General features: G+C 47.3%; 1 protein-coding gene and 1 non-coding gene across 5 annotated transcripts; one reads left to right on the top strand and one right to left on the bottom strand.

Annotated features, from left to right (window-relative positions):
- On the bottom strand, positions 1 to 26,376 carry CDC25A (cell division cycle 25A). 4 transcript variants are annotated; one of them, XM_057312041.1, is made up of 15 exons: positions 25,783 to 26,376; positions 24,695 to 24,768; positions 23,537 to 23,579; positions 23,000 to 23,036; positions 22,462 to 22,560; positions 20,379 to 20,498; positions 17,534 to 17,668; positions 16,851 to 16,925; positions 12,204 to 12,377; positions 6,406 to 6,504; positions 4,871 to 4,933; positions 4,677 to 4,775; positions 3,346 to 3,476; positions 1,314 to 1,425; positions 1 to 1,109 (listed from the first exon to the last, which is right to left on the bottom strand). In XM_057312041.1, the coding sequence occupies exons 1-15, from the start codon at positions 25,950 to 25,952 to the stop codon at positions 969 to 971; spliced, it is 1,572 nt and encodes a 523-aa protein (XP_057168024.1). In that variant the 5' UTR covers positions 25,953 to 26,376; the 3' UTR covers positions 1 to 968. The 4 variants fall into 4 exon arrangements, with proteins under 4 accessions (XP_057168024.1, XP_026356513.1, XP_057168026.1 ...); XM_026500728.4 differs by having other exon boundaries at positions 22,462 to 22,563; XM_057312043.1 differs by lacking the exon at positions 20,379 to 20,498.
- LOC113257310 (U6 spliceosomal RNA) lies at positions 11,055 to 11,161 on the top strand. The gene has a single exon (XR_003316923.2). It is a non-coding gene; the product is annotated as a U6 spliceosomal RNA (small nuclear RNA).
- Positions 26,377 to 26,684: the final 308 nt, after the last annotated feature.

Raw genomic sequence — 26,684 nt, forward strand, 5'->3', positions numbered from 1 at the left:
CCTACGCTACCACATTCCAACAATGACCTGGGGGTGGCCCAATGGAAGCTGCCCGAAGTGCTTTCCTGACTGGGACTCCTATGCCAGCCAGTGTCCCAGGGAACCGGGGTGAAGGAGAGCAGGGTCACCCCCCCCCCAGATCTCAGTGGCCTTCGAGGTAGGTCTGGGAGGTTTAGCTTATGTCCTGTAGCCAAGCCTGAGTCCAGTGCCTGCTCCTACCAGTACCTCAGTCCTTGGCTCTAAATAGCAGCAGCCCCAGTACCACAGTGCCTCCTGGGGGTGACCGAGCTCCTAGCTCTGTCCCTCCACACAAGTTTGCCTCTTCTCCCCCATTCTTTTTTTTTTTTTTTTTTAAAGCAGAGGTAGTCCCTGGGATGATAAAACCCTACCCAGAATGGCAGTATTATGACTTAAAGAAGCAGTTAAATAAAAGTCTCCAGGAGTTATTTAAAAAAAAAAAAAATTAAAGTGATTGATGAAGTTGAATAAATTAAAGATACGGGTTATCCCACCGAGAGCATTCCCTTCCCAGGCTGTCTTTGGTATTTGGCCAGCAGCATTTCCGCTTCTGTCACTTCTCTCCCACTCTCCTACCCCTCCCCTCGGGAGAAGACAGTGCCCAGCAAGGCCCCAGGTGGTCTGTCCGGCAGCAGGGGCGGGGTGGGCGTGAGAAGTCAGAACTTCGTGACTCCGTGACTCCGTGCTCAGAACGGTGCTGTGGCAAGTGGCGGCCTTGGCAGCCAGGCCCGTGGCAGAAGGAGAACGTCTTACAGGGACGGAAGAGGCGCGGCCGGCAGGACACTCCAAGCCCAGGAGCGCGGGCGCACAGGAAGGCGCGGCAGCCCCAGGTGCCCTCTCCGCAGGTCACGCACGCGGCTGGCCCCCTTGCTCCAGCTTCTCTGCAGCAAAGAGGGAAGGGGGAGGTGCGGAGGGAGGCTCAGAAGCCGCTGCTGTCGGCGCCGCCGCCCTCACAGCTTCTTCAGACGGCTGTACATCTCCCTTTTGCTCTTTTCCCCGGCCCAGGTCCGGCTCTTGGTGCGGAACTTCTTCAGGTCTTCTTTGAAGTCCTCGTGGTGCATGGGCCGGTAGCCGGGGGGCTCACAGTGAGACTGCACACGGGAGAGGACGAGATGAGGGGCCCCTGCCTCACGCGCGGAAGCCGGCTCCCCCCATCTGGGCTCGCAAGGCGGGGCCCTTCTTGGCGCAGGGCAGATCCCCAGACCGTGGACGAGACACAGCCATGACCCCCAGACAGATCGGACTGTCCAACCTGGGTGAGCGGGGCACCATGCTCTCCAGAGACTTCTCCTTACCTGGCATTTCAGGAAGAACTCCTTGTACCCGCCCTTCAGGACATACAGCTCGGGGTAGTGCAGCTTGGGATACTCGTTACCAAGCCGATCTCGCTCTCTCACGTACCGGCACCTATCAAGGAGCAGGCAGGCCAAAGCAAGGTGAGCTCTTCCGACAGAGCAACACGAGACCACACGGGGGGCGGCGGGCGGCGGGAGAGCTGCTCACACACGGCTTCCCAGTCATTCTCGGAAACGGTCCGTGTTGAGCTGTGAGCTCCCGGCCACACGCGATCTTTAGGAAGTTCACAGGTAGTGGAAGGGAGACGGTCTCTCTCAAACGGTCCTTCCTCCAAGTTAAACAGCCCTACCCTGTGGCCCCTGCCCAGCATCCTCACTGCCACCACCGGCACCCATGTGAAGTGACTGCTTCTGAGCCAGCTTCCCGCTGCAGTCTCCACCCTTGGCATACCACTGCCCCCCAGCCTCCTCCACCACCGGGGTCCCTCCCTGACTTCCTATGTAAGCCGGCGGCTTTCTTCCTGTGGCTTTTAAATAGGCCGAGCTGGCTCCGGCCTCGGCGCACCTACTTGCACCCTCTGCGTGGACTGAATACCAAATACTCTTACTAATAACCTCACCTGGCCATGGCTCCTGACCTCTCAGTCCCTGGTACAAAAGCCAGTCCTTACAGTGGCCCACTGCGTGGTACCCCACCCCCGTTCCTCTCCTTCTCTGTACTCCAGCCACTTGGGCCCCCTTGCTGTTCCTGCAACCTGCCTGGGAGCACCCACCTCTCATCTTATTTCTCTCCGAAGCACCTTCTAACACACCGAATGGTTGACCTATTTTTTATCAGTATTTGTCTGCTCCCGCCTGCTCGGAATGCAAGCTGTGTGAAGGCAGGGGTTTTAGTTCTCCTACGTTTTGCTGTTCCCCGCAGTAAGCAGAACACTAGCACGTGAGAGGCAACAGTAAATACCTGAGGCTGAATGAGTAACCCCACTCGGGAAGGAACATGAGTCCCCGCTCAAATCCTACCTCTTCCTGTGGTCACGGTTTTGTGCTAAACGCAGGGCAAGTCCCTGTCCTCGGGAGGCAGGTGGGGGGACAAGTTCCCACTGTAGGTGTGTGTGTGCTAACGCGGCAAAACAGCCTGACCTTCTTTTTTTTTAAATTTATTTATTTAGGGGCATCTGGGCGGCTCAGTCAGTGAAGCGTCTGCCTTCGGCTCAGGTCATGATCTCAGGGTCCTGAGATCGAGGCCCGCATTGGGTACCCTGCTCAGTGGGGAGTTTGCTTCTCCCTCTCCCTCCTCCCCAGTCCTGCGCAAGCTCTCTCTCAAATAAATAAATTTAAAAAAAGTTTTTTTAAAAGAGATTTATTTTTTTGAGTGAGTATATGTGTGGTGCGAGGGGGCATGGCAGAGGCAGGGAGATAATCTCAAGCAGACTCCCCACTGAGCATGGAGCCCAACACAGGGTTGATCTCATGACCCTGAGTACATGACTTGAGCCAAAAGTTGGACTTTTAACTGACGGCGCCACCCACGTGCCCCCATGTGACCTGACTTTCGAACTGGTTCAAAATGAAAAGGCTGCGCCAGGATCCAGGCCTGTGGGCCTATGAAAAGTCTACCTGGGCTGACCCCAGTCAAAACCGCACCCACCCCTCCCTCTCCCTAGCTGTCCCTCTGTCCTCCCAGCACGGACCACACTAGCATCAGAGACAGCGCCCGGCTGGAGAAGGCCCAAAGCCCTTGGCAACAGAAACTGCTAGGTCAAGGCTATAAAAACACCACACTCAAGGAAGCTGTTCATCAAATCAAATGACTGCTTAATAGTTAAGAATTTGGGAAAACATCTGCCACGCATGCATCTGAACTTTCACAAGAGCAAACATTTACATGTTTGCAGGCTAAGGTATGGAAATGACTTGGGAGGTGAGAGGGTGCGCGTCGTGCTGAAGCACACCGAGTGTGAGCCGCCCCCCGCCACACCCCCCTAGTTACCGTGGGCCTGTGCCCCGCGGCCCAGCGGCACGCAGCACTCACATGCGAGGGCCTCGCTCAGAAGAGAACTCGCAGTGGAACACGACAATGACGCGCTTGCCATCAGTAGGTACGATGGGCTTCTTGAGTAAGAAGTCCTCAACCTCCTCTTCCATGTGCAAGTTCACCGCACCCTGTGGGGGCACCAGACACTCTTGGCACCTGTGCGTGCCATCCTTGCGGACAGGGACTCTGAGAGTCATCTTTAATTGGGCACCTCATCTTCTGTTATGACTATGGGGACATGACTGGTATTTAGGAGTTTGGGACTTTCAAAAGCCGCGGAGCCTGTGGCAAACACTAATGTTGTATTTAATGTACCTCTTTACTATATTTTAATAGTATCTTATTGGTTAAAGTTGGCACAACCGGTTACTTTCTTCCTGGGAAACCGTGTCCCAACACCCGCCCTCCACCCTGCAGCTTAATTCAACTATAGACTTCGAGGCATCGCTAAGCCTGGTATAGGAATCGGGGAGGACCACCTAGAAATGCCCTTGGTGGTGACGGTGTGAGGCCTAGCTCAGGGAGCATTTGCTCTATGATGCGGTGGAGTAGTGTGGGCCAGGGAATGTTCTTCAGTGCACCAGGAATCAACGCCTCTTTTAAAAAATTCTCATAACCAGCATGTGAGCTAGTAAGCAGCCAGGTGTCACCACCCACCCCCTTTATTTTACTTTTTATTTTTTATTTATTTATTTATTTATTTATTTTTAAAAAGATTTTATTTATTTATTTGACAGAGATAGAGACAGCCAGCGAGAGAGGGAACACAAGCAGGGGGAGTGGGAGAGGAAGAAGCAGGCTCCCAGCAGAGGAGCCTGATGTGGGGCTCGATCCCAGAACACCGGGATCACGCCCTGAGCTGAAGGCAGACGCTCAACTGCTGTGCCACCCAGGCGCCCCTAATTTTTATTTATTTTTTTAAAGTAGGCTCCATGCCCAGTGTGGAGCCCAATGCAGGGATTGAACTCACCACCCCGAGATCAAGACCTGAGCTGAGATCAAGAGTTGGACATGTACCCAACTAAGCCACCCAGCACCCTAACCACCCCTCCACCTTTTCAAATCACACATCCATGGGGCAGCCGGGTGGCTCAGTCGGTTAAGTGTCTGCCTTCGGCTCAGGTCATGATCCCAGGGTCCTGGGATGGAATCCTGCATCGGGCTCCCTGCTGAGCAGGGAGCCTGCTTCTCCCTCTCCCTCTGCTCGTGCTCTCTCTCAAATAAATAAATAAAATCTTAATAAAGAAAAAAAAAATCACGGATCCTGTCAGGGATCCTTCTATGCCTCCCACAACAGCAGGACTCGCCAGCAAGCCTCAGGAACATACCTTGATGTGGCCACCCTCATATTCATATGGGTACCGGCAGTCAATGATAACAAATTCTTTAATGAGGTTGGCAAATTTGCCATTTAAAACAGATGCCATCTGTGGACAGAAAGCCCAGGAGAATCAACTTTGGCTGCCAGGAACAACTAGATTCAAATATCGCAGGGGTGGCAGGATCCAAAAAGGTGACTTACAATTTCTGGAGAGATGTATTTTAAATCCTGATGCTTCCCAGCAACTGTATGAAAGAGATAACCCTGTAAAAAGTTTAAAAAGATACTTAGCAAGTCTCGAGGCCTGTAAATACGACATTTATACCGCTAGCCCGCCTGGTAAGAGGCAGCTTTACACGCAAACCTTAAAAGAACCGTCTGGCTACTCCTCTAGGCCCTTCATGAACACCCGGACATCTCATCTTCACACATACCTATAAGGCACTCATCCTCATTCTCGAATGTGAAGCTGGGCACCCTATCCAAGGTCAGCTAGCTAGTAAGCCAGATGTAACTACAGAAACTTCAGGTAATTTCCTTCCTCCTACTTGTCAGGAACCTTCATCTCAGTAGCCAGATTTTAAGGAACATGGTGTCAGGCATTGGAGATGGGAAAAATGAGACCTGGCCTGGCCTTGAGGGGAGAGACAGGCACATCAGCAATTACTCATTAGGGCAACTGGCTGAATCAAGAGCTCACCCATCCCCATGGCCATTTGCAAGGTCATTATGACAAATATAACCAAAAGCTTCAATTCAAGTGGAAGGTTCCACCAACAAGGACACACCCAGTCTTGCTCGCTCTTCCCTTCAGATAGAGTTGTCTCCTATTTTCAACCCCCTTATGTGTCCCTATTCCTTCAAAACTCACCTGGCTGAAATATGAAATATGGCCCAGACCCACACCTTCCCCAATTTTCTAGCTGAGACAAGCCCCCTTTATTTCTCCCAGCCTGCTCACACTGCACCGACCTTCACTTCCATCCACCGTGCGGTCCATGGCATGGCAGGTCTTACCACATGAGAGTTTTTTGAGGGAAGGAACTGGGTCTCATACTGGAATTGGAATCTTTGCCTAACACGTAACAGGTAAGTGCTTCAACAAATGTCAGCTAAACTAATGAATAAGAAATTGAGCTGGTAGCCTTCGTGTCCTGAGTGGCTAGACAAGCTACACGCTCTCTGTCCCACCCTTGTATTTCACCACAGCCCAAAGGCAGCCAACTCCTCCACTCAGCAAATCCGTACGTATCAGGCCATCATCAGCAGATCTTCCTCTGCACTTCCCTGAGGGCCTTCTCCCTCAAATGCTGTGCTTCTCTGGACAACAGAGAAATTCATCAACTTAGGATCTTCTAAGATAACCTTTTGATACACAGTCGTGTAGTGAGGCTACAGGTTTATTCTTGCTTCTTTATAGTTTATGGCATTACTATTTTTATAATCAGAAACACAGTTCCCAAAGAGCCTGGCCTTTGGGTTGGAGTCGAGGTGGCTGGTGAGTGGCTTCTTAGTTTGTCTGATCAGTACAAGTAAGGTCGACAGTCCCAGAGAGACCAAGATACATCAGATCATGAGTCTGTTTCCTTATCTTTAAAAACTTCAAACTGTGTCCTCTTGGGGGCATTGCAAGAGTCACCCCAGGGAGGAAGAAAGGCTGAGGGGGGTTCTAGGAAACATCCCAAAGCCCAAATCACATAGCCAGGGCAGCTCTCCTTGCGTCTGCTTAGAATTACCTTGGAGAAGTCTCCTATAAGGTCCCTTGGGTCATTATCCAAAATGTTCTCAATGGTCCCCTTTGGGGAAGATGCCAGGGATAAAGAGTGATGTAGAATCTGGAACAAATCAAAGGTAGAAAATGAGGCCAGTGTTCTGAATAGGACTTTTGAAAACATTCACCTAGAACATGTCACCAGGAGGAGAGTGACATGTAAATGCCTGTATTTAACAAATAAAATATTTTCTTTCTTTGACTGAATCTAGAATGAAAAAGAGAATGTGGGTCACTGACTAGGTCTACTATTATTTCAGTGTCTAAACGAAATGTTCTGAAACTAAGTTTTTCTTCTTCCCTTTTCAAATTATTTTAAAAGATTTTATTTATTTGAGAGAGCGTGTGCGCACAAGTAGGGGAAGCAGCAGGCAGAGGCAGAGGGAGAAGCAGGCTCCCTGCTGAGCAAAGAGCCCAATATGGGGCTTGAACCCAGAACCCTGGGTGCATGATCTGAGTGGAAGGCAGACGCTTAACTGACTGAGCCACCCAGGTACCCCTCCCTACCGTTTTTAAAAAGGGGAATTAGGGGGCACCTGGGTAGCACAGCGGTTGGGCGTCTGCCTTCGGCTCAGGGCGTGATCCTGGCGTTCTGGGATCGAGCCCCACATCAGGCTCTTCCGCTATGAGCCTGCTTCTTCCTCTCCCACTCCCCCTGCTTGTGTTCCCTCTCTCGCTGGCTGTCTCTATCTCTGTCGAATAAATAAATAATCTTAAAAAAAATAATAATAAAATAAAATAAAATAAAATAAAATAAAATAAAATAAAAAGGGGAATTAAAATTAAGGCTAAGCCTAGGGGCGCCTGCGTGGGTGGCTCAGTCATTAAGCATCTGCCTTCGGCTCAGGGCAGGATCCCAGCGTTCTGGGATCCAGCCCCGCATCAGGCTCCTCTGCTGGGAGCCTGCTTCTTCCTCTCCCACTCCCCCTGCTTGTGTTCCCTCTCTCACTGGCTGTCTCTCTCTCTGTCAAATAAATAAATAAAATCTTTAATAAATAAATAAATAAATAAAATTAAGGCTAAGTCTAAAATAAATATTTTTTAGTTCTATCCAACTGAGAAGCTCTAGAGGTACAAGGAGCATTCCTAAAGGACACTGTGGTCTCTAAATACTATTTCCCACTAAAAGAAACCAGGGCTTGAGGGTGCCTGGCTGGCTCGGTCAGTGGAGTGTGTGACTCTTGATCTAGGGGTTTTAAGTTCGAGCCCCGTGTAGAGTGTAGAGATTACTTAAAAATAAAATCTTAAAAGAAAAAAAAGAAAAGAAACCATAGCTTTTTGAAGAAGCGATTGACTCCAGGTTGGGACAAGAAATGTAAAAGATAAACCTGGAATGCCTTCTGATAGTGGCAAGGAACCTACCAGACTAGTAAGGCCATGTCAAAAGGGCTAGTCATGGGGAGGTAAGGATTTCTAAAGCAGGACACAAAGAGCATTAAACATAAATAAGATTGATTAATTGAAATACATTTAAAAATCAAGAAATTCTGTTCATCAAAAGAACAATATTAAGAGAAAAGGCAAGCCAGAGTGGGAAGATATACAATCTTTCAATAAAAGATTCATCTCTCAGTACACAGAGCACTCCCATAAAGAGATAATCCAGTAGAAAAATGGGCAATAACTTGGATTAGCAATACAGAGAGGAAAATCTAGGACCAAGAAGAATGACTATTAGGAAACAGAAACTAATACGTAGGACTCCAAGGAGACCAGGTTCAAACACAGGCAAAACGCAGCTACAGCGGCTGAGTTCAGATCAGTGTTACTGACGGGGAAGCACAGGAGGGGCTCTGCGCTACGGCTAGTGCTCTTTCTTGGTCATAGTTGGTATTTATGGGGGTATGTTCACTTTAAAGAGATCCAGCATTCATTTTGCCTTTCCCAAGGGTGACCAAAGAGTTTGATGAGTAGAGGTTTCTCTTTGTAGGAACATTCTGCGAATAAACGAAGAACAATGGACCTGCAGGATCGCTTTTTGAAACCTTGGTTAAATGAAATCTAGGCAACAATCATCAATGGCTGTCCAGCAGCGTGCTGCCTGATCAAAGTGAACAAATCACCCAGGAAAGAGTCATGCCAAAGAAATGGAACCCCAATCTGATCAAGGGTTTACGGGCAATACAGAGGATAGAAGTCAATGTTAGAAGATCCCATAGGGCCATGGGAACTTCTACAAGACAACTGGCCTGAGTTCTTCAACCAATAAATTTCAAGAAGAAAACAAAAAGATGGAGCACAGGAGCCCAAGTAATAAGAGATCCAGCGACCAACTGCGATGCAGAGACCTTATTTCAACCCAGATTTGAACAAACTGGAAATGCATTTAGGAGACAATTAGAAATAATATTGGGGCACCTAGGTGGCTTAGTTGGTTAAGCATTTGACTTGATTTCGGCTCAGATCGTAATCTCAGGGTTGTGAGATAAGCCCCACCTGCTTAAGATTCTCTCTCCCTCTTCCTCTATCCCCTACCCTTTCTCTATTTAAAAAAAAATTTTTTTTAATTAGAAGCGATATTAAGAAAATAAAAAGATAAATCCCTAGTATAGCAAGAGTACAAGGAAATGAATATTCCTGAATATTGATGATAAATAAACTAGAAGCTTTCTGGAAGGCAACTTGTTGGCATGTATAAAATGCAAAGTCTTATAAATGTTCCTGCCCTTTAGTCTAGAATTCCTTTTTTTTTTTTTTTTTTTGAGGGGGCAGTACAGAGGGAGAGGGAGAAAGAATCTCAAGCAGGCACCATGTCCAGTGCAGAGCCCGTCATGGGGCTCCATCTCCCGACCCTGAGATCACGACCTGAGCGAAATTAAGAGTCAGACGTTTAGCCAACTGAGCCACCCAGGCGCCCCTAGAATTCCACCTTTTTTTTTTTTAAAGATTTTATTTTATTTATTTATTTGACAGAGAGAGACAGGCAGTGAGAGAGGGAACACAAGCAGGGGGAGTGGGAGAGGAAGAAGCCGGCTCCCAGCAGAGGAGCCTGATGTGGGGCTCGATCCCAGAACGCCGGGATCACGCCCTGAGCCGAAGGCAGACGCTTAACGACTGAGCCACCCAGGCGCCCCTAGAATTCCACTTTTAATTAGAAAAAGTAAAATCCTCATCAAGTATTAGGTAACCAAAACAGATTATAAAATGTAAGACACCAGGCCTAGGTATTTTCATGGCTGCCATCTAGCTGACTTTTTTTTTTTTTTTTTTAAATATTTTATCTATTTATTTGAGAGTGAGAGGGAGAGAGAGCACAAACGGGGCGGGGGGAGAGGCAAAGGAGAGGGAGAAGCAGACTCCCCACTGAGCACAGAGCCCGATGCAGGACTCTATCCCAGGACTCCTGGGATCATGACTTGAGCCGAAGGCAGACGCTTAACCGACTGAGCCACCCAGGTGCCCCTCTAGCTCACCTTTTAAGACAACTAGTGGTTACTCAAACCTTTTCATGCTACAGAAAACATGGGCAGTTCTCCAGTTTATTTTACAGTGCTTAATACCAAACCTTAATACCAAAATCTGATGATATAAGGACAGTATAATGAAGGAAAAACGCGTATAAATAAAAGCAATTCTAAATAAGCCAAACACGACATTTCACGAAGCAAGAATAGTTTTAAAATGAGGAAATCTATGAATACAAGCCAAAATACATAAACAAATTAATAAAAATGGAGTAATCATAGCTAGGATGCAATAACGTTTTGAAGGCTTTAGTTCATGGAATAAATATTGCAAAGGCGCATAGGATTTATGCCCAGAGAACCATGACAAGTCACTCACCTACAGAAATGGCTAATGGTCAATAAGAAGTGAAGGGATGAAGGACGCCTGGGTGGCTCAGTCAGTTGAGTGTCTGCCTTCGGCTCAGGTCATGATCCCACGGTCCTGGGATCAAGGCCCACATTGGACTCCCTGCCCAGTGGGGAGCCTACTTCGCCCTCTCTCTCTGCCCCTCCTCCCCACTCGTGTTCTCTCTCACTTGCTCTGCTCGCTCTCGCTCTCTCAATACATACATACATACATACATAAATCTTTAAATGAACAAATGAATGAATGAAGAGACGCTCGATCACCCCTGGAGTCAAGAAACAGATACGAGATACCATTTTTCAGACATCAAAATAGCAAAAGCCTCCTAGGAATGATAACATTCAGTGCTGAGGAAATTCTGGATAAAGTCATCAATTCATCTGTCTCTGGCAGGCATGTGCATTGCTGATTCCTTTCTAGAAAATGAATACAGTAGGGGTGCCTGGGTGGCTCAGTCGGTTAAGCATCCGACTCTTGATTTTTTTATTTTGGCTTAGGTCATGATCTCAGAGCTGTGAGATCAAGCCCTGTGTCAGGCCTGCTGAAGATTCTCTCTGCCCCTCCCCCCAATAAATGAATGAAAAAAAAAAAAAGAATAAATAAATGGGGGGGGAATATAAAATGTACATAGCTCTTGCCTCAACAACCCCACTTATTCTCCCCAAAATGAACATGCAAGGACGGCGAATACTGTAATTGTTTATAGTGTTTGAAAACTACAAACAATCTGAATGTTAATCAACAGAAAAACAGCATATCCATTACAAGGATTCTCGTTCAGCTATTTGAACATAATTTACAGTGCTCACTTTGGCAGCACATACACTAAAATTGGAAGGATACAGAGAAGATCAGCACGGCCCCTGAGCAAGAACGACATTCAAATTCATGAAGTGTTCCATATTTTAAAAAACAAACAAAAAATAATTTACATTTGTGTACCGACCTATAGAAAGGTCGTGATATTAATAGAGGAAGTTCCAAAATAACAGGAAAAGAAACCATAACAAACTACGAGCAATTGATTTAATAGAATTAGATATGCTAAACTTGACACCAAAGAGGATACATATTTTTTTGAGTACAGGTGAAACTTTTATAAAAATTAAACTTTCATTAGGCCACAATAGGTCTGAATTAAAAGAAAACAATGGAACTGAAACACTTAGAATACAATGAAAACACGACACAGTTGTGAGACAAACTTAAAGTATTGGGAAATGTACAGATCCAAGTAGGCCAGGAGACAGTGATGCAGCAAACCCAAAGAAACAAGAAACCCTAAGGAAAGTCCGGTCTCCCCAGCCAAAGGACTAGGAAAAGGGCCGCCTATCAAGACAGAAAACTTTTAGACAATATAACCACTGCAGCCAAACACCAAGGCAAAAACGATGGCCCTATACCATGCCTGGTCAGCAAGTGGGGAGCTTACACATCCATCCCTTGCCCAGCTGTAATGAGGTGCTCAGTCTCCATTCCACTGGGATGGTGTCAGCAGAGGCCTAGTGGGGACCTTGAACTCCCGCTCCCACCCAGCAATAATGAGGCTCGCCCCCACCCAGTAGGGGAACCTGAACTTCCACCCCCTATCATCCCCACAGTATCAGAGGCCTAAAAGAGAAAATTTACATAGACCGGAGTCTTATAAACCCCCAATACACAGGATACAATCGAAAAATCACTTGTCATAGAAAGAACCAGGAAGATCTCAACTTGAACAAGAAAAGACAATCAATAGAAGCCAACACCACAACACAGATGCCGGAATTATCTGGTAAGGATCTTAAAGCAGCCATCCTAAAAATGCTTCAATAGTCAATTAGGAACATGCTTGAAACACATGGAAAATAGTTAAGTCTTGGCAAAGAAAAAGAACCAAATGGAAATTTCAGAATAAAAAAATACAAGTATCATTCTTGCCCACAGCAAAAAGGCACCTGCAAAACCAACCTCCTGGGGCTTCTCTGGACTGGCTGCCTCGGCGGGACTGGCCCCAGCCATGCTCTTTCTCCGCTTCGTATTTGCAGGCAGGTGCTCCTCTTGAGATCGGTCTGGTCTTTTTAACACTGACCGGGTGATGGAGCTACACGTGGAAGAAGAGTCAAACAGCTTGCATCGATTGCCCTACAGGGAAAAAAAGAGACCCATCTTCCATTAAAACCTACTCACTTGAGGGGCACCTGGGTGGCTCAGTCGGTTAGGCAGCCGACTCTGGATTTTAGAGCAGGTCATGGTCTTAGGGTCTTGGGATCGAATCCCTGCGTCAGGCTCCGCACTCAGCGGGGCGTCTGCTTCAGGATTCTCTCCCCCTTTGCCCCTCCCTCCCCGGTTGCTGGAGCTCTAAAGTAAACAATCTTAAAACCAAACCCAAAACAAAAACCTCTGCTCACTTGGATGGTAAAGCAGATGGGCCAAGGGCTTCCTGGGATGGTTTAAAATTCACCCTAAATCGGGAAACAGACACTGTCCCTTCCTCTAGTCCCAGCGACTCCTGGAGGGCCTGGCACATAGTAGCCACTGAGTACCTGGTGTCCAACGAACACGTACACAGCTGACACGATATGGAGACGAGGAAGACAATCGGCTCTCAAAAGCTTACTGTCTACACAGGGTCCTACGAGTCAAATAACTGTTACCCTCCAGCTGGGAACACATTTTTGGTTTGCCTCCTTCCCTCTATTTGATAACTTGCACCTTGCTTGGGCAGCTCTCAACAGCTTTTAATACCCCACCTAAATCCAGAAAAGGTTAAGAGGTAGCTAGATATGCTAGAAAACAGGGCCAAGGTGTTAAAATAGTGCAAAAGGTGTGAGTTTGTAAGGAGCAGGGGTGCACAGAGGAGCAAACGCCTTCAAAATGGTGTTCAAAAGTCCTCTCTACTTGGTCTTTCTAAGACTAATTTCTCAGAGTCATAGGGCAGCTGCTCTGACCAGTGGTAGGAACAGTCTAAACTCATGTGCCTGCTTATGACTCGGCTTTCCCGAGTGTGTGCCTTGGCTCGGCTTTCCCTTCCATGCAGAATCTCCTTTCATACCCCAGTAAACTGCTTTTTTCCAAGCTGATACTAAAATTTCGACCACACGTCCTTGAAACATTCTGGTTAATCCCCAGCAGAATGTGCCACTCCCATGCCAGCTCTCCCAGAGACCAAGGATTTTCTCCTAATTTTTCTGTTTATTTTAATGGAATGTTTTCTGAAAAGCAAGACCAGAGATTTTTTTTTAACCTAGAAGAGCTGGAGGCATTTTTGGGAAGAGGATACACAGCTTTCAATAGTCTCAGAGGGAACTGTGAACTCCTCCAGGGAAGAAACCACAATTCCAATACAGCCCCAGCAACTGTGAGTCTGCAGTAAGTGTCCGTGCAAGGCAAGTCCTTGCTGTGAAGGGCCCCAGAACTCTACTGGTAATTTAAAAATCCAATTAAGGGGTGCCTGGGTGGCTCAGTTGGTTAAGGATCTGCCTTCGGCTCAGGTCATGATCCCAGGGTCCTGGGATTGAGTCCCGCATCGGACGCCTTGCTCAGCAGAAAGCCTGCTTCCACCTGCTGCTCCCCCTGCTTGTCGCTTGCATGCTATCTCTCTAGTAAATAAATAAATAATCTTTAAAAATAAATCAATCAAAATCCAATTAAAAAAAAAACTGATAGACATTTCCCAAGCTTCCTTGCTCTGTACATAATTTTTGTCTTTCAAAGGGACCTAGTAAATTTAGTCAAAGCATTTGTACTGGGATAGCCCATTTCCTCATAGCTATGCACGTTAATCTACTATAATTTGTAAGTGGTCCCAAGAGTATAGCTCATTTGTCCCGTATTTATAGTTCAAGGGCTGTGCTAGTTTAAAAATGTAAGGATTTCAATTTATATGTATACCTAAGGGTGTGGGGCTCTGATTTTGTCCTGTGACAGTTCTAATTTTCTCCAGGCACTTGTACCATAGGAGAGGATGTGTCCCTGTGCGGGTATAGCCTCGCTTCTAGCTTTGTTTGAAAGTATCCCTGATGGAAACCGAAGTCTATAGGCTAGACACTGATAGAAATCTATGAGTTACTGTTGTTTGGCAAGTGTTGTGCTTGATAATATGGAATATAAATACATGAGAAAGATCAAAAAATACATGGGGGAAAAAAAAAAGCATATAATCTTCAGACTAAAAGCTTCGTACTTGAAAAGTCTTTTTCCAACTACCTGGATTTAGAGCTAGCAACAAATGTGGCCCTTCCCCCTATCAAGACTCCTTGTTTTACAAAGTGGGAAACATGCAGACAGATGAAATGCATCGCTCAAGGTCTCCATTTGTGGGGAGCCCAGGTGGGATCTAAATCGAGATCCCTAAGTCCTGTGATTCCACTTGACCTTTGGTTGTACTCACCTAAGATGGCAAAATTGAGGGCACACCTCTACCATCCCAAATGCTATGGAGAAGATGGGAGACAGCGGGCTCTTTACCCACTAGGTACTTAAACACACACAAAGACAGCCAACAAAACTGAGGATGTACTTTAAGACTGTCTCTCCCACTGACAACTTCGGGGTCATTCTCATGACTTTTCCTTTATCATTGTTACTTCTAAATACCACTATTCCTAATTTAGGATCCCTTCAATCTGTTCCCTCTTCTCCCTGTAATTCAGAAAAGTCTTTAGCACTTTGCCAAATAGTCATAACCGGCTCCTAATCACCCTGTTTGTAACTGACCCGTCCTCCCTTCCAGTTAATAGTCACATTCAATGAAATCCTAGCGTCCCTGGGAAAATCCATCTAAACCCTTTAGTCTGGCAGACAAGTGACATTCGTCACAACCTTGCCCCTGCTCACCATACATCCCCGTTCTCCAGCTTCCCAGGGCTACACGCTATTTCCTCAGATGAACTGTTTTTTCATGAATCAATACATCCTGCCCCCCAAGTTCCCACACAGCCTGAGACCCTGAGCAAACATGCCCTCTCTGCGGGATCAGCCCCCGATCTGCTCACAGCATATGGCTCTTTCCAACGTGATGGACGTTCCTGCCCTTGAAGTGTCCACAAGGCCCACCTGTTTGATGGGATACACGTGGCCACACGTTGCGTTTAACAAGGCCACACACACAGGGTAAGCTGCTGTCTGCTTCACATCGGGGGCTCCATAACTCCACTGCTCCCCCGCGACGGAGACGTGGAAAAATAACCCACTCCTTGCTGTCTTACTGCTTACGGTGTGAGGTTTTAATATGGGGGCTGAGTTAAACAAAGGTGTAGCTGAGGATGACAGTGGGGCAAAACCCTACCTGGGACAAGACGATGACACACAGGCTATAAAAATGGCTAACGAAGGACACTGGCTAGAAGGGAAGTCTCGATGTGAAAGCACAGACTGAGTTCATCTACTGACGCCTCAAATCCCTGCCTGAAGCAAATGTTGTGGCCACAGCAAGCCGCCTGCCCCTTCTCAAACTCAGACAACCTGTCAGAGCAGGTCAAGCTTGAGGGCCAGAGGGGGGCTCTGAGCACTCTGCAGATGTGTGAAGTAGAGCTTCACGGGCCACTTTCGGACCCCAGAGCAATGAAGGAGTCATCCAAGAATGTGCTTCTATCACTAACAGTTGTAACCCAATGCCTGGCTAGGTCAAAGGCAATGCTAGCTTAACCGAGGCAAAAGAAACACAAACAGTTGTCCTACATGTGAGCTGTGGGTGAGTCTATACAGGAGAAATGGAAAAACAAAAATGACGTAAAACCTCAATTATCTATGGGTAATATTCCCAGCATCCTGAAACTATGAAATAATCCTAAACTCCACATGGAAAATACCTGAAGTAAAACAGAATCTTTGAGCAGAAAACAGAGATAAAGCAGTGTTCCAAACGTTTGGCAGACTTTGTGCAAATGCCGAAAAGCATGGACAAGACAACGAAACAAGCTCAAGAAAGAGGAGCACCAGAGACCCAGGGACAGAGGACAGCCAGCTCCACACCTTGCAAACAGGAGCTCTAAAGAGCTCGGAGTGCCCATGTAAGTATGTCCCTCAGTAGCTCCTAGGGGAGATGGTGTGTTCTGAGGCCAAGCAAGGCCCCAGCCTGTGAACTCAGCCTCATTCAGGGCCAATCCCCAGACTACCCGTACCTGCACCCACAGCTTAGAACACAGAGGTGCCATCAATCACTGTCACTTGTGAGGAATTCAATTTAGCAGATATTTTCCTGAGATCTTAAACTAGAAAGTAAGAGAGATCAGAGTTGTACAGAAAGGATATTAATGCACACACAAACACACAGACACAGACACACACACACACAGGACATTAACTTGGCCGAGAATGGCTGGGATAAACTAAAAATTATAAAAACAAGAACCACATGTATATTTATCAGCCAGACTTCCTCACACACCAATGAGGACAAAAGAAAATATAAAGAAACAGCATGCTTTACACCAAAGAACACTAGTGACCAGTCAAGGGAGAGGCTCATACAACCCAAAGACAGAATCAAATGAAACTATTTTTGATCCCTGTGGTGATGTGGGCAGAAGGATTAGTTTTCCATTTAGTCTAGTCCACTCTGTCCCAGAGGCCTAATTACTCGAACCTCTCTCCAGACACACGGGGACAACTTACAAGGTTTGTAGTTCTTCTCATGACAAGGGGAGCCGTCCAGAGGCTTGCCATGCATGATGGGGTCTCTTCATCGTTCTAAAAGAGAAAAACTATAATAAAGATCCAGCAGAGACTAACAGTTTGAAGGCACTAGGTGTGATTCTGCCTGAGGAGTACCAAACAGGCCTAGATAAGGAAGCCTCTAATGTTCGCTCCTCTTTCCCACTAACCAGTATGTTAAGGTCAGAAGAGCATCACATTTCACAAACTGGGCATCTGAACATGTAGCTAAGAGCACCCCCCCCCCACCCCCTGCCCCGAGGGTTTGTGAGGAGGTAGACTCTGGCTCTCCAGCTTTACGCCAGCTCGCCCTACACTGTTCTTGTTCCAGGTCTCTTGTGCAAAATAGACTGTCGGCTCCTTCAGGGTAAGAAGGATCCTCTCGGTGTCTTCTTTTGAAGAACTGCCCCACTCCCACCTCAGATTTAATTAGACTAGGAGCAGAGTCTCAATAAATTCTCACCAAAAGAACAAAAATATCAGCCACCCCAAAGCCCTGGGGGATTGCTGTTCTTTCTCACATGACTCCTCCAGGGCACTTAATGGAATAGGTGGGAACGCGAACACATGAACGAACACACACACACACACACACACATGAACGAACACACACACACACACACACACACACACACACACAGCACCTTCAGATTCTCTCCATCAAGAAGGTCCATGAAGCCATCATCCTCATCAGACAAAGTAGCTGTCACAGGGGACTGGGGCATAAAAAGAGGAACGAAATTCCCTGGCTCGCTGCCATCTCTTTCATTAGAGGAAAGCTGGAAGACAGAATTCACAGCTTGTTAATAACTGATCAGAACGGATTTCCTTGGATGGGTCACTAGATTTTACGAGGATTTATTGTAAGTAAAACTTTGGCAGCTACTCATCAAAGGAAAATGCAGCCTAAGTTGATAAAGGATTTGATGTCTACACATAGTCCTGAGTAGAATCAGGCCTGGAAGCCTTCATAAAAACCTCTTCTCAGAGGCAAGTGGGATCTGGGGAGAGCCTCTAACAGAGGGCAAGGTTTGCTTTATCAGAGGACTGTAATCGGTGAACGGGAATCAACATGCGGGTTGCGATACAGTAGGATAACCTGCTGCAATGAGGAAGGGTGAGAGATATAATCTCTGCCCACAGATCAGCCAAGAGAACGCTTATGTAACTCTGACGGGGGGGGTGGGGGGGGGGGTGGGACAGGGGGAGAGTAAAGGGTGGCCTGGTTCTACAAAGTCTATCTTCGTCCGTTAGACCTGGAATTTAACTGACAAGTGCTGTGTTTAACTGAGGAATTACTGTGTACCAGACTCTATGATATCATCTTAAGTGTTCGGTTCCATTTAAACCTCACAACACATAAGGGGAGTTACTCCTTTTCTTCTTATTGAACGAATCAGGAAACCAACGCTTAAGAAAGGTTACCAAGATCACATGGCACACCTGTTTGACTCCAAAGCCCAAGCTTCTCTCCCCACTACATTCTTTCCTAGGAGAACCATTCCTGGAGTAAAAATAGGGTATCTCACTAGATGACCCTATGTTGTTGTTTGGGGCGGAGAACCCTCATCATAAAACTAATATATATGTAATATAGGAAATTTAGAAAGATGACTCTTAAGTCTACCATCGGAAATAAACATTACTGGGGTGCCTGGGTGACTCAGTCAGTTAAGGGTCTGCCTTTGGCTCAGGTCATGATCTCAGGGTCCTGGGATCAAGCCCCATGTGGCTCCCCGCTCAGAGGGGAATCTGCTTCTCCCTCTCCCTCACCCTCTCCCCTCCTGCTTGTGCTCTCCCAAATAAATAAGTAAAATCTTAAAAAAAAAAATTCTGGAGATGAACATTACTAATACAAACATTGCTGATAGTGAATTCTATCTTTTCCAGGTGCTTCCTAAAACCAGGAAAAATGTTCAGAGAGAGATTTTTTCCCACAGTAAGGATGCAGTCTCAACCTAAGTCCTACAGACAATCCTTGAGACACAAATCCCTTTGCAATAGGACTGCATTAATTCCCAAGTTGCCCTCTGGTTTTCAGAGTCAGTTGCCCACCTAGGGAGGAATCCCTTCTGCAGCTGGCCTCCTCCACTTCGGGCACCAGCTTGCCTCACAGAAGTTCCAGGCTGCCTCCGATCCTCCACAAGTGCTCCTGGGCATGCTCTGGGCACACTGGCAAGTTTCCAGGCAGCAGAACCAAGGGGCAGGTAACTTTATTGTGGGGCAGCACCCTCTGAGGCTCACACTAGAATACCAGTATTTTGGGGACGCCTGGGTGGCTCAGTTAAGTGTCTGCCTTCGGCTCACATCGTGATCCTAGGGTCCTGGGATCAAGTCCCGCATCAGGCTTCTTCCTCAGCAAGGAGACTGCTTCTCCCTCTGCCTGCTGCTCCCCCTGCTTGTGCTCTCTGACAAATAAATAAAATCTTAAAAAAAAAATTATAATGCCAGTATTTGTGACATAGGTTCTGGGATCCCTTGCGCATGTGTGATACAGCAAATGTCGGACATGTCACCTATCATGAGGGATGGCCAGGTGACCACAATAACCCCGATGCGATGGTCTTCAAGGGCACACTAAAGATATTTAGTTTTGGATACTCAGTACTTAAAGAATTACCGTGTAGTTGGGAATCAGATTTTGTTAAATCCTGGTCTTCTGTTTATCTGTGTCCTTTGGCAGATCACCCAACGTCCCTCACCAGCCTTTCCCAATCCGTAAAATGGGTTAACTCCAGCTAGTTCACAGGCTTATGAAGATTAAAGACGAGAACATATATAGAAGTGCTTTGTGCAAATGCTAGACAGAGCAAGGATACTGGCTGAAGGTGAACCTCAGACCACACGCCAGATTGGAAAGCTGTATTTTCACATGCAAGTTCCCAGGAGAACCTGGAAACCAAATGTGGTCACTTCGTTGGGCCTCTCTAGCCCTAGCTGTCAGATCGCCAGTAGGCAACTTTGGAAGTAGTGACGCCTCTGTTTGGCAAAGAAATAACCCTGGGGTACGTGGCCCCAGATATTGTCAAGGAGCCCATAGGTAGTGGGTTCACTGGAATCCAATAGTTCTTAATAAACCACCTTTGGAAGAAGCTAAGTGCTGTCTCTGAACAAAACCACTCTGGGAAGTGCCTCTTAGCACTCAGGAGGCACTTGGAAAGAGCAAGTTTTAAAAAAGACCCATAACCCCACCATACACACATTTAGAAGAATGACCCAGGATGCCCGCAGATTATTTCCCCAGAATTGACGAGGCCAAATATTCCTTGCTCAAGTTCAATATTCCAGACATACCATCTCTCACTCTGCTTCTGCCCGTCTGCTCTCCAGACACAGCAAAAACACCAAAAAATGTGACAGTCTAGTTTCAAATGACAAAGTCAAGGTAAAGACAACAAGAGCTACTGTAGTGTCTTCAACTCCGGGTTAAAGAGGGTGCTTTAATTCTGTTCCCATCAGGAACTCCCCTGTGAAAGCCAGGGCACATACCATCCGAGCTGGGGCAGAGTTCTGCCTCTGTGTGAAGAGATCTTTACTCTCCTCAAGTCCATGAGAATGCAGGCAGCCACGAGATGCCGGTCTTATTGGCTTCTTAAACTCAAAGGCTTCCTGCAAGACAGCAGAGTCAAGACATCTTCCACTGTCCACGAAAACCATGACCTTAGCTGTAGCTCGGGTGAGACAGTCAAGGGAGCAGGCACTGCTCACCTTTGTAACTGCTTCCAAACTAAGGGTTTACCCATTTCTGAGCTTAACTCCAACACCGGATCTGTGCCACTAAGAATTTCACAGACTTAGGCAACAGCTGACTTCTAAGGCGGCATCTTTTCTCTCACCACAAAGACTATTTCCTGACAAAAACATAAATATCAGCCAAGTATACAAAACACTGAGTTAATAAGCTAAATCAAATCAGCAATTTCCTAAAATCTAAAGCAAAGTGTTTCAATATAATTGCCTGGGAATGGGAGCCGCAACTTTTCACTCTAGATTTGTTTGAAGATTTTGTATTTTCCGCCTTCTTCCTACCAACAGGAGGTAATTATTTTCCACTTAGTTATTGTACTCCATACTCAAAGCAATGGAAAATTAAGAAAACGACTGTTTCACTCAACAACATGAATCGCACATGTTGAGTGAAAGCCAGAAGTGACAGAATACATTCTGTGTGATTCCATTTACTTCAAGTTTGGAAGCACTTATAATCCCCCTACCTAAAATAGCCACTTCACTTGTGATGAAGTGCTCAGAGCAGTAACAGCTAATATCACAGAGTATCCACATGCCAACACAGCACTAAGTACTTGCTATGCATTAACTCATATAACCATCACCGATCACCTCCATTTTACAGATGAGGAAACGAGGCCTTACAGGTTAAGTGGTGTGCCTAAGATCACAAGAGCTCTTTACCATCTATGCTGTTTCCCCTCCAGAACAAAGTTCCAAGCAGGCAACCCTGGGAAAAGCTAAGCTCAGGGGAAAACCAGGCATCAGTACAGCTTCCCTGTGTCCAGTAGAAGTTACTATATGTATATATGTATATAAAGGCCGAGGCAGTGCTCCAGGCACTTAAGGCGGGAACTCACTTCTGTATTTTCCCTCAGAACCACACACAAGTTGCTAAGAATCACTGGGAGAATTTATGGAGGCAGTAGGTTTTACACGAAGTCTGGGAGATGATAAGGATTACAAACTGTGGCATTTTAGCAGGGAACGGAAAAGGGAAGGAAATTGACATGAGGATATAGTGAGAATGAAGGCTGGAAAAGTTGAGCCAAGTCACTGAACTGTTTTGGATGCCCTGTGCAAGGCACCTGGCAGGTGTGAGAAAAGCCAGGCCAGGGTGTTCTTGGACTTTTGGATGGACCACCACAAGCTCACCCTCTAAGCTACCAGTTCAGTTACTCTGTGATTCACTGAGACTTGTTCACTCTGTGCTTTCAAATATTGCCAAGAAGCCTTTTCCTAAGCTTACAACTCATCCCAGGGTGAGCACAAAGAGGCAGGGCCTTCTGGATAAAGTATTCATGGATATAATTACTCCTAAGGGCTATCATTTGAGCAACTGCTCCCTGCCAGGAACCATTTTAAATGCTTTACATACATTATCTTCTCTAATTCCATAATGCCCTACAAGTTACTGCTACTCGTATCTTACAGAGAAATGAAGAGACCTACAAAGAAGTATCGGGGGGTGCCTGGGTGGCTTAGTTGGTTAAGCGTCTGACTTCCGCTCAGGTCATGATCCCAGGTCCTGGGATTGAGCCCCATGTCGGGTTCCTTGCTCAGCAGGGAGCCTGCTACTCCCTCTCCCTCCCACTCCCCGTCTGTACTCTCTCTGTCTCTCTGTCAAATAAATAAACAAAATCTTTAAAAGAAGAAGAATAAGTAATGGGTCAAGGTCACACAGCTAGTAAGTAGGATTCAAATCCAGGTTTCTCTGCCTGCAAAGACCATGCATGACTTTGGTGGAGGTCTAGTCTCCCAGAAAGCAGCCCGGCCACTTCTCTGTAAGCCACTGACACTTGTGGCTTTACCTCTATCCTGTTAGCACATTGATGCCACTCACATTTTCCTTGTTCTCATCCTGGTCCATCAGCTGAAAGACGTCATGGTCAAGAGAATCAGAATGGCTCCTCTTCAGAGCTGGGCTACATCCCAAGAGCTTCTGCTGTCAAAAAGAAAGAAAGACATTAGGTACATAAATGACAATTCAATGAAACTCAGGTTCAAAAGAAAAACAAAAACTGCAATGAGGGTTTAGCTCCTCACACTGCAGGTGGTAACCAAGAAATGTGGCCAGGGTTCCACCTTACCACAACATGGGATAGAAGGTCCCGCTACGTGGCTTCCCACCTAACCTCACAAGGTAGGTCTACAGCCCTCTCAGCAGAGATTTAGGGGGCCAAATCAACCCTAAAATATCATTTGCAAAAGAAGAATACTTCCTGTATCTAACTGGTAGTTAGAACTGAAGGTGAGGCTGTTTAGGTGTTTTGAGCGCTTACAAGACTAAGGAAAACCAGTCTTTGCTGTCTACATTAAGGTCCACCATTAAGGTCCCACTGATAGCTAAGCAGACAGATTAAACCAGGGAACTAACTTACAGGCAGGAAACTTATTCTCCTCATGGGGTTTTCAAGGCTGCGAATAGATCGGAAGGTAAACAATGAGAATAAAACAAGAGACAGGTATTCACATTAGCAGATCCCGTGTGTAGTCTATAGTTTGGGGACAGAGCAGTCAAACATCCCCGCTTTAAGCAAGATGGAAGAACAGATTTCTGAGGCTGTCCTGTTCTCACAAGCACCCCTAACATTACTGGGCTTCTAGGTAAAAAAGGCAAGCCCAGGTCTTCTCTTAAAATACACATTTAAGTCTATGATGCCAGAGAGTGAAGTAAAGGGTTGGGCAAGACTCGAAGAGAAAAGCACAACTTATAGCTGAAATAAAGGCTGGGAAGTCCTACAGACGGCTGACACAAACAACTCATTCCCTAAAGGCACCAGACTTATTTACAGGATCCACAAGTCTTACTAGGGTCAGCTAAATCCAGGGTTCCCATCCAGAGCACTAAGAATTTCAATAAAACATTAAGAAAAGTCTTTCCTAAGCACAAACTTTTAAAACCAGTGAATACATACTTTTCTTTACTATCCAAGGGCCCAGGAGAATCCAGACAGAAGCCTGTGGGAAATAATAAAACCTCAGGAAATAATACATGAAACACCATTTTGTCATTAAACAAAAGAAAAATACTAGTACTGTTTCTTTAAGCCATCAATCAAGACTCATGGCTTGGACTTTTGCCAGAATTAAAGTGGTGTCACTATTTGTCGAAAAGTTCATATCTGCACAAGTCTTAACATTTTCATAGTGTATCTACCAATCCGATTTCCCTACTTACAAATATCATCAAGGGAATAGGATGTGAGAATTAAACATAATCTTTTGATGACTGGTTGGTTATTCAGACAGAGATTACCCAGTAACTTTCTGTGAGTTCTGACCACGAAAAGAATAGGTACCAGTTTTCTGGAATAGTTTTGACTTCAAGTAATTTATCTTGTCAGACCGTATGTGTAATTTGGGGGTATGGAAAAATACATTTATCAGTCCTATGACAAGCCAAGTGTTCATTGCCTTTAACAAAATAACACCAAGTAAGGTGCTCATCTCACCAAAGGGAGCAAGGCGTAGGAGACCCTGCTCTCAATATGGTCCAGACCCACCCGCGTCTGCCTAGTGCACACCTCTCCTCATGATATCCATATAACTTTGCAGGAAGTCAAGTGTTAGCTCTGATATTCTCATTTGCCGTGCTGCCACAAGTAAGCATCCTACCCCTAGTTCTGAAGAAGTCTACATTTTAAGACCTTTGCTCTTGCAGTTCCCTAACATAAAGCATCTGTGCAAATATAACCATGAATTTATGAATTAGAATAAAATGCACTGGCCCATTTCCTCCATAGCAGGCTCACTGAAACAATAATTTGACCCTGCGTTTCAACCAATACGCTTTTCTGATCTTGGTGTTATGGTTCATTTTACCCAAATACTCACCCTCCAGATCAAGCACACACCATCTCCATGCAGACACTGGACACTTGTTTCCTCCATAAGCTACCACAGGGCCTTCTTTGCCCTGTTTTAAGGGTGTTTGTCACGGAATGCCATGACTCTTGTTTACTGTCTCAACTAGTCACCAGACTAAGTTCCTAGGTGAAGTGCACATTACAACAAATTTCAAGTTTTCATCCTCATGTAGTAAACAGAATAAATGTTGAAGACTAAAGGAATACCTGAATCGGTTGACTCAGAGGAGCCCATTCTCTGCAGACTGCTGTTTCTCACCTCCAGCGGCTGTTCATATTCACTGGAAGCAAGAGAAAGAATTCTTTCTATAAATTTCTAAAACATACTCACAAGGTTACTTACAGGAGACAGGCCATGAGGTTAGCAAGTATCCAGGCTGCTCTCAACCATTTACTTCTAAGGCAACACCACAGATCCCATTTAGCCACCCAAAACACCCAGTTAGCACTTGAATATATAAAAGATGAGACTGGAGTGGGTAGGCATGGCCTGGGCCACACTGCAGACAAGAGGACTATGATGTTGGAGTATTTCCTGAAGCGAGAGCATGTGTTCTAGGTACCTGCTGGGATGAAAGACGAATCAGACAAGTTCCTGCTTTTTTCAGAGGTTGGAAAACGTACAAGACATGTGCTTACAGAGAAAATGGGACGTCCAAAACTGAGGGAAAAGCAGCTCCACCAGAAACACTGTGGGATGCATGTTTTGCCATGAGGAAAAGTCCAGAGAGCTTGGGAGGATGAAAAGTTGAATAAAAAGGCCTGGCCTTTTAGGAAAGCAGGGGTGGACGTCAGGAACGTGCACGGGCTGAGGAATTGAGATGATTTTGCACATACGCCAGGAAATAAAATGCCATGTCTCTCTGTCGAGAAGGAACAAAGCTCGCAGGAAGCTAAGATCCTTCGAGGTGGTTCAGCAAAGGGTGGAAGTGAGCGCCTGAAAGGGTCCGCTTTGCCCCCGTGGGGGTAGATTACAAAGAGCTTCCTGGGATTGGGGCAGAAGAAGAGTACAAAGCAATCTGAAAGGGGCGGCCAAGCTGGGGAACCCGGGCCGACCCCACCCCCTACCGGGCCCGGCTCGGGGCTGAGGGCCGCCCTGGAGGGTCCGAACGGCCTCTCCCGCCCAACATTCCGCCTGGGGGGAGGGTGCACATGGCGGGCCCCAGCTCAGCGGGGCGGCCCACGAGCGGCGGACAGGTCTCGCCCCGCTCCGGGCCCGTTTCCCAGCCGGATCCCCCCCGACAGCCATCTGGGAGCCCAGCGGCCTGCGGCACCGTTCGCCAGTCCCTCCTCACCTGCCCAGCCCCTGCAGCTGGTCCATGGTGACCGTCAGGTTGGTGACAGGCGACAGGCCCCCGGAGGCTGGCGCGCCGAACAGCGCTTTCACGACGGGCTGCGGCGCGGGAGGGGGGCTGCAGGCGAAGAGCAGGCGGCGGCGGTGCGGGGGCTCTGGGCCCAGTTCCATGGCGGCGCCCGGCCTCCCAGGGCTCCCGCTCTCTCTTCCTCCGCCTCCGCCGCGCCCGCCCCGCCCCGCCGGCACCGGCCTCGGCCGCGCGCCCGGCCGCGGGAGCCCGCGGGTCAAACACAAACACGACCCCGCGGTTCAGAGACGCGGCTGCCGCGGGCAAGCGGCGCGGACGGGCGGGTGTCTAGACCCGGCAGGCGCCAGCCACATGCACGGGTGATTCCCCCGCACCCCGCGAGGCCAGCGGGCGGGCGGGCGCCGGCAACCTGAAGATTAAATCCAAACAAACGCGTCGGGTCGAGAAGAGAAAGCGGCCAGGGCTCACACTCTCTTCGTTTTTCTCTCACCCCCTTGCCCGAACCCGGGGCCGCAGAGCACCAAGCGGACCTTCACCTCCCTTCCGGGCTGTCGCAGCCGAGGTGGCCTTTCGCGGTAATAGCTGCTCACTAGGGACCGCCGCTGCCCCGCCCCCCTTTCCTAGTTGGCGCCAAACGGAATCCACCAATCAGTAAGCAACTTCTCCTCCTCGCTCCCGAATGGCAGCTACGCTGGGCCAATGAGAGGGGAAGAAGGAAGCAGCTCGCGGGGCTCTGCGAGGTCACCCGCTCTCCGAAAGGGGCGGGGCCTAGAGGAGGCCGGAGCAGATCCGAATGAGACGCGGCTCAGAGGTCAATGAAAACTCCCAGCAGAACCTGCGAGGCGCGGGTAGAGACGGAGAGACCTCTCTTGCCC

The sequence above is a fragment of the Ursus arctos genome, unplaced genomic scaffold (assembly GCF_023065955.2).
Source record: "Ursus arctos isolate Adak ecotype North America unplaced genomic scaffold, UrsArc2.0 scaffold_14, whole genome shotgun sequence".
Classification (NCBI taxonomy): Eukaryota; Metazoa; Chordata; class Mammalia; order Carnivora; family Ursidae; genus Ursus; species Ursus arctos.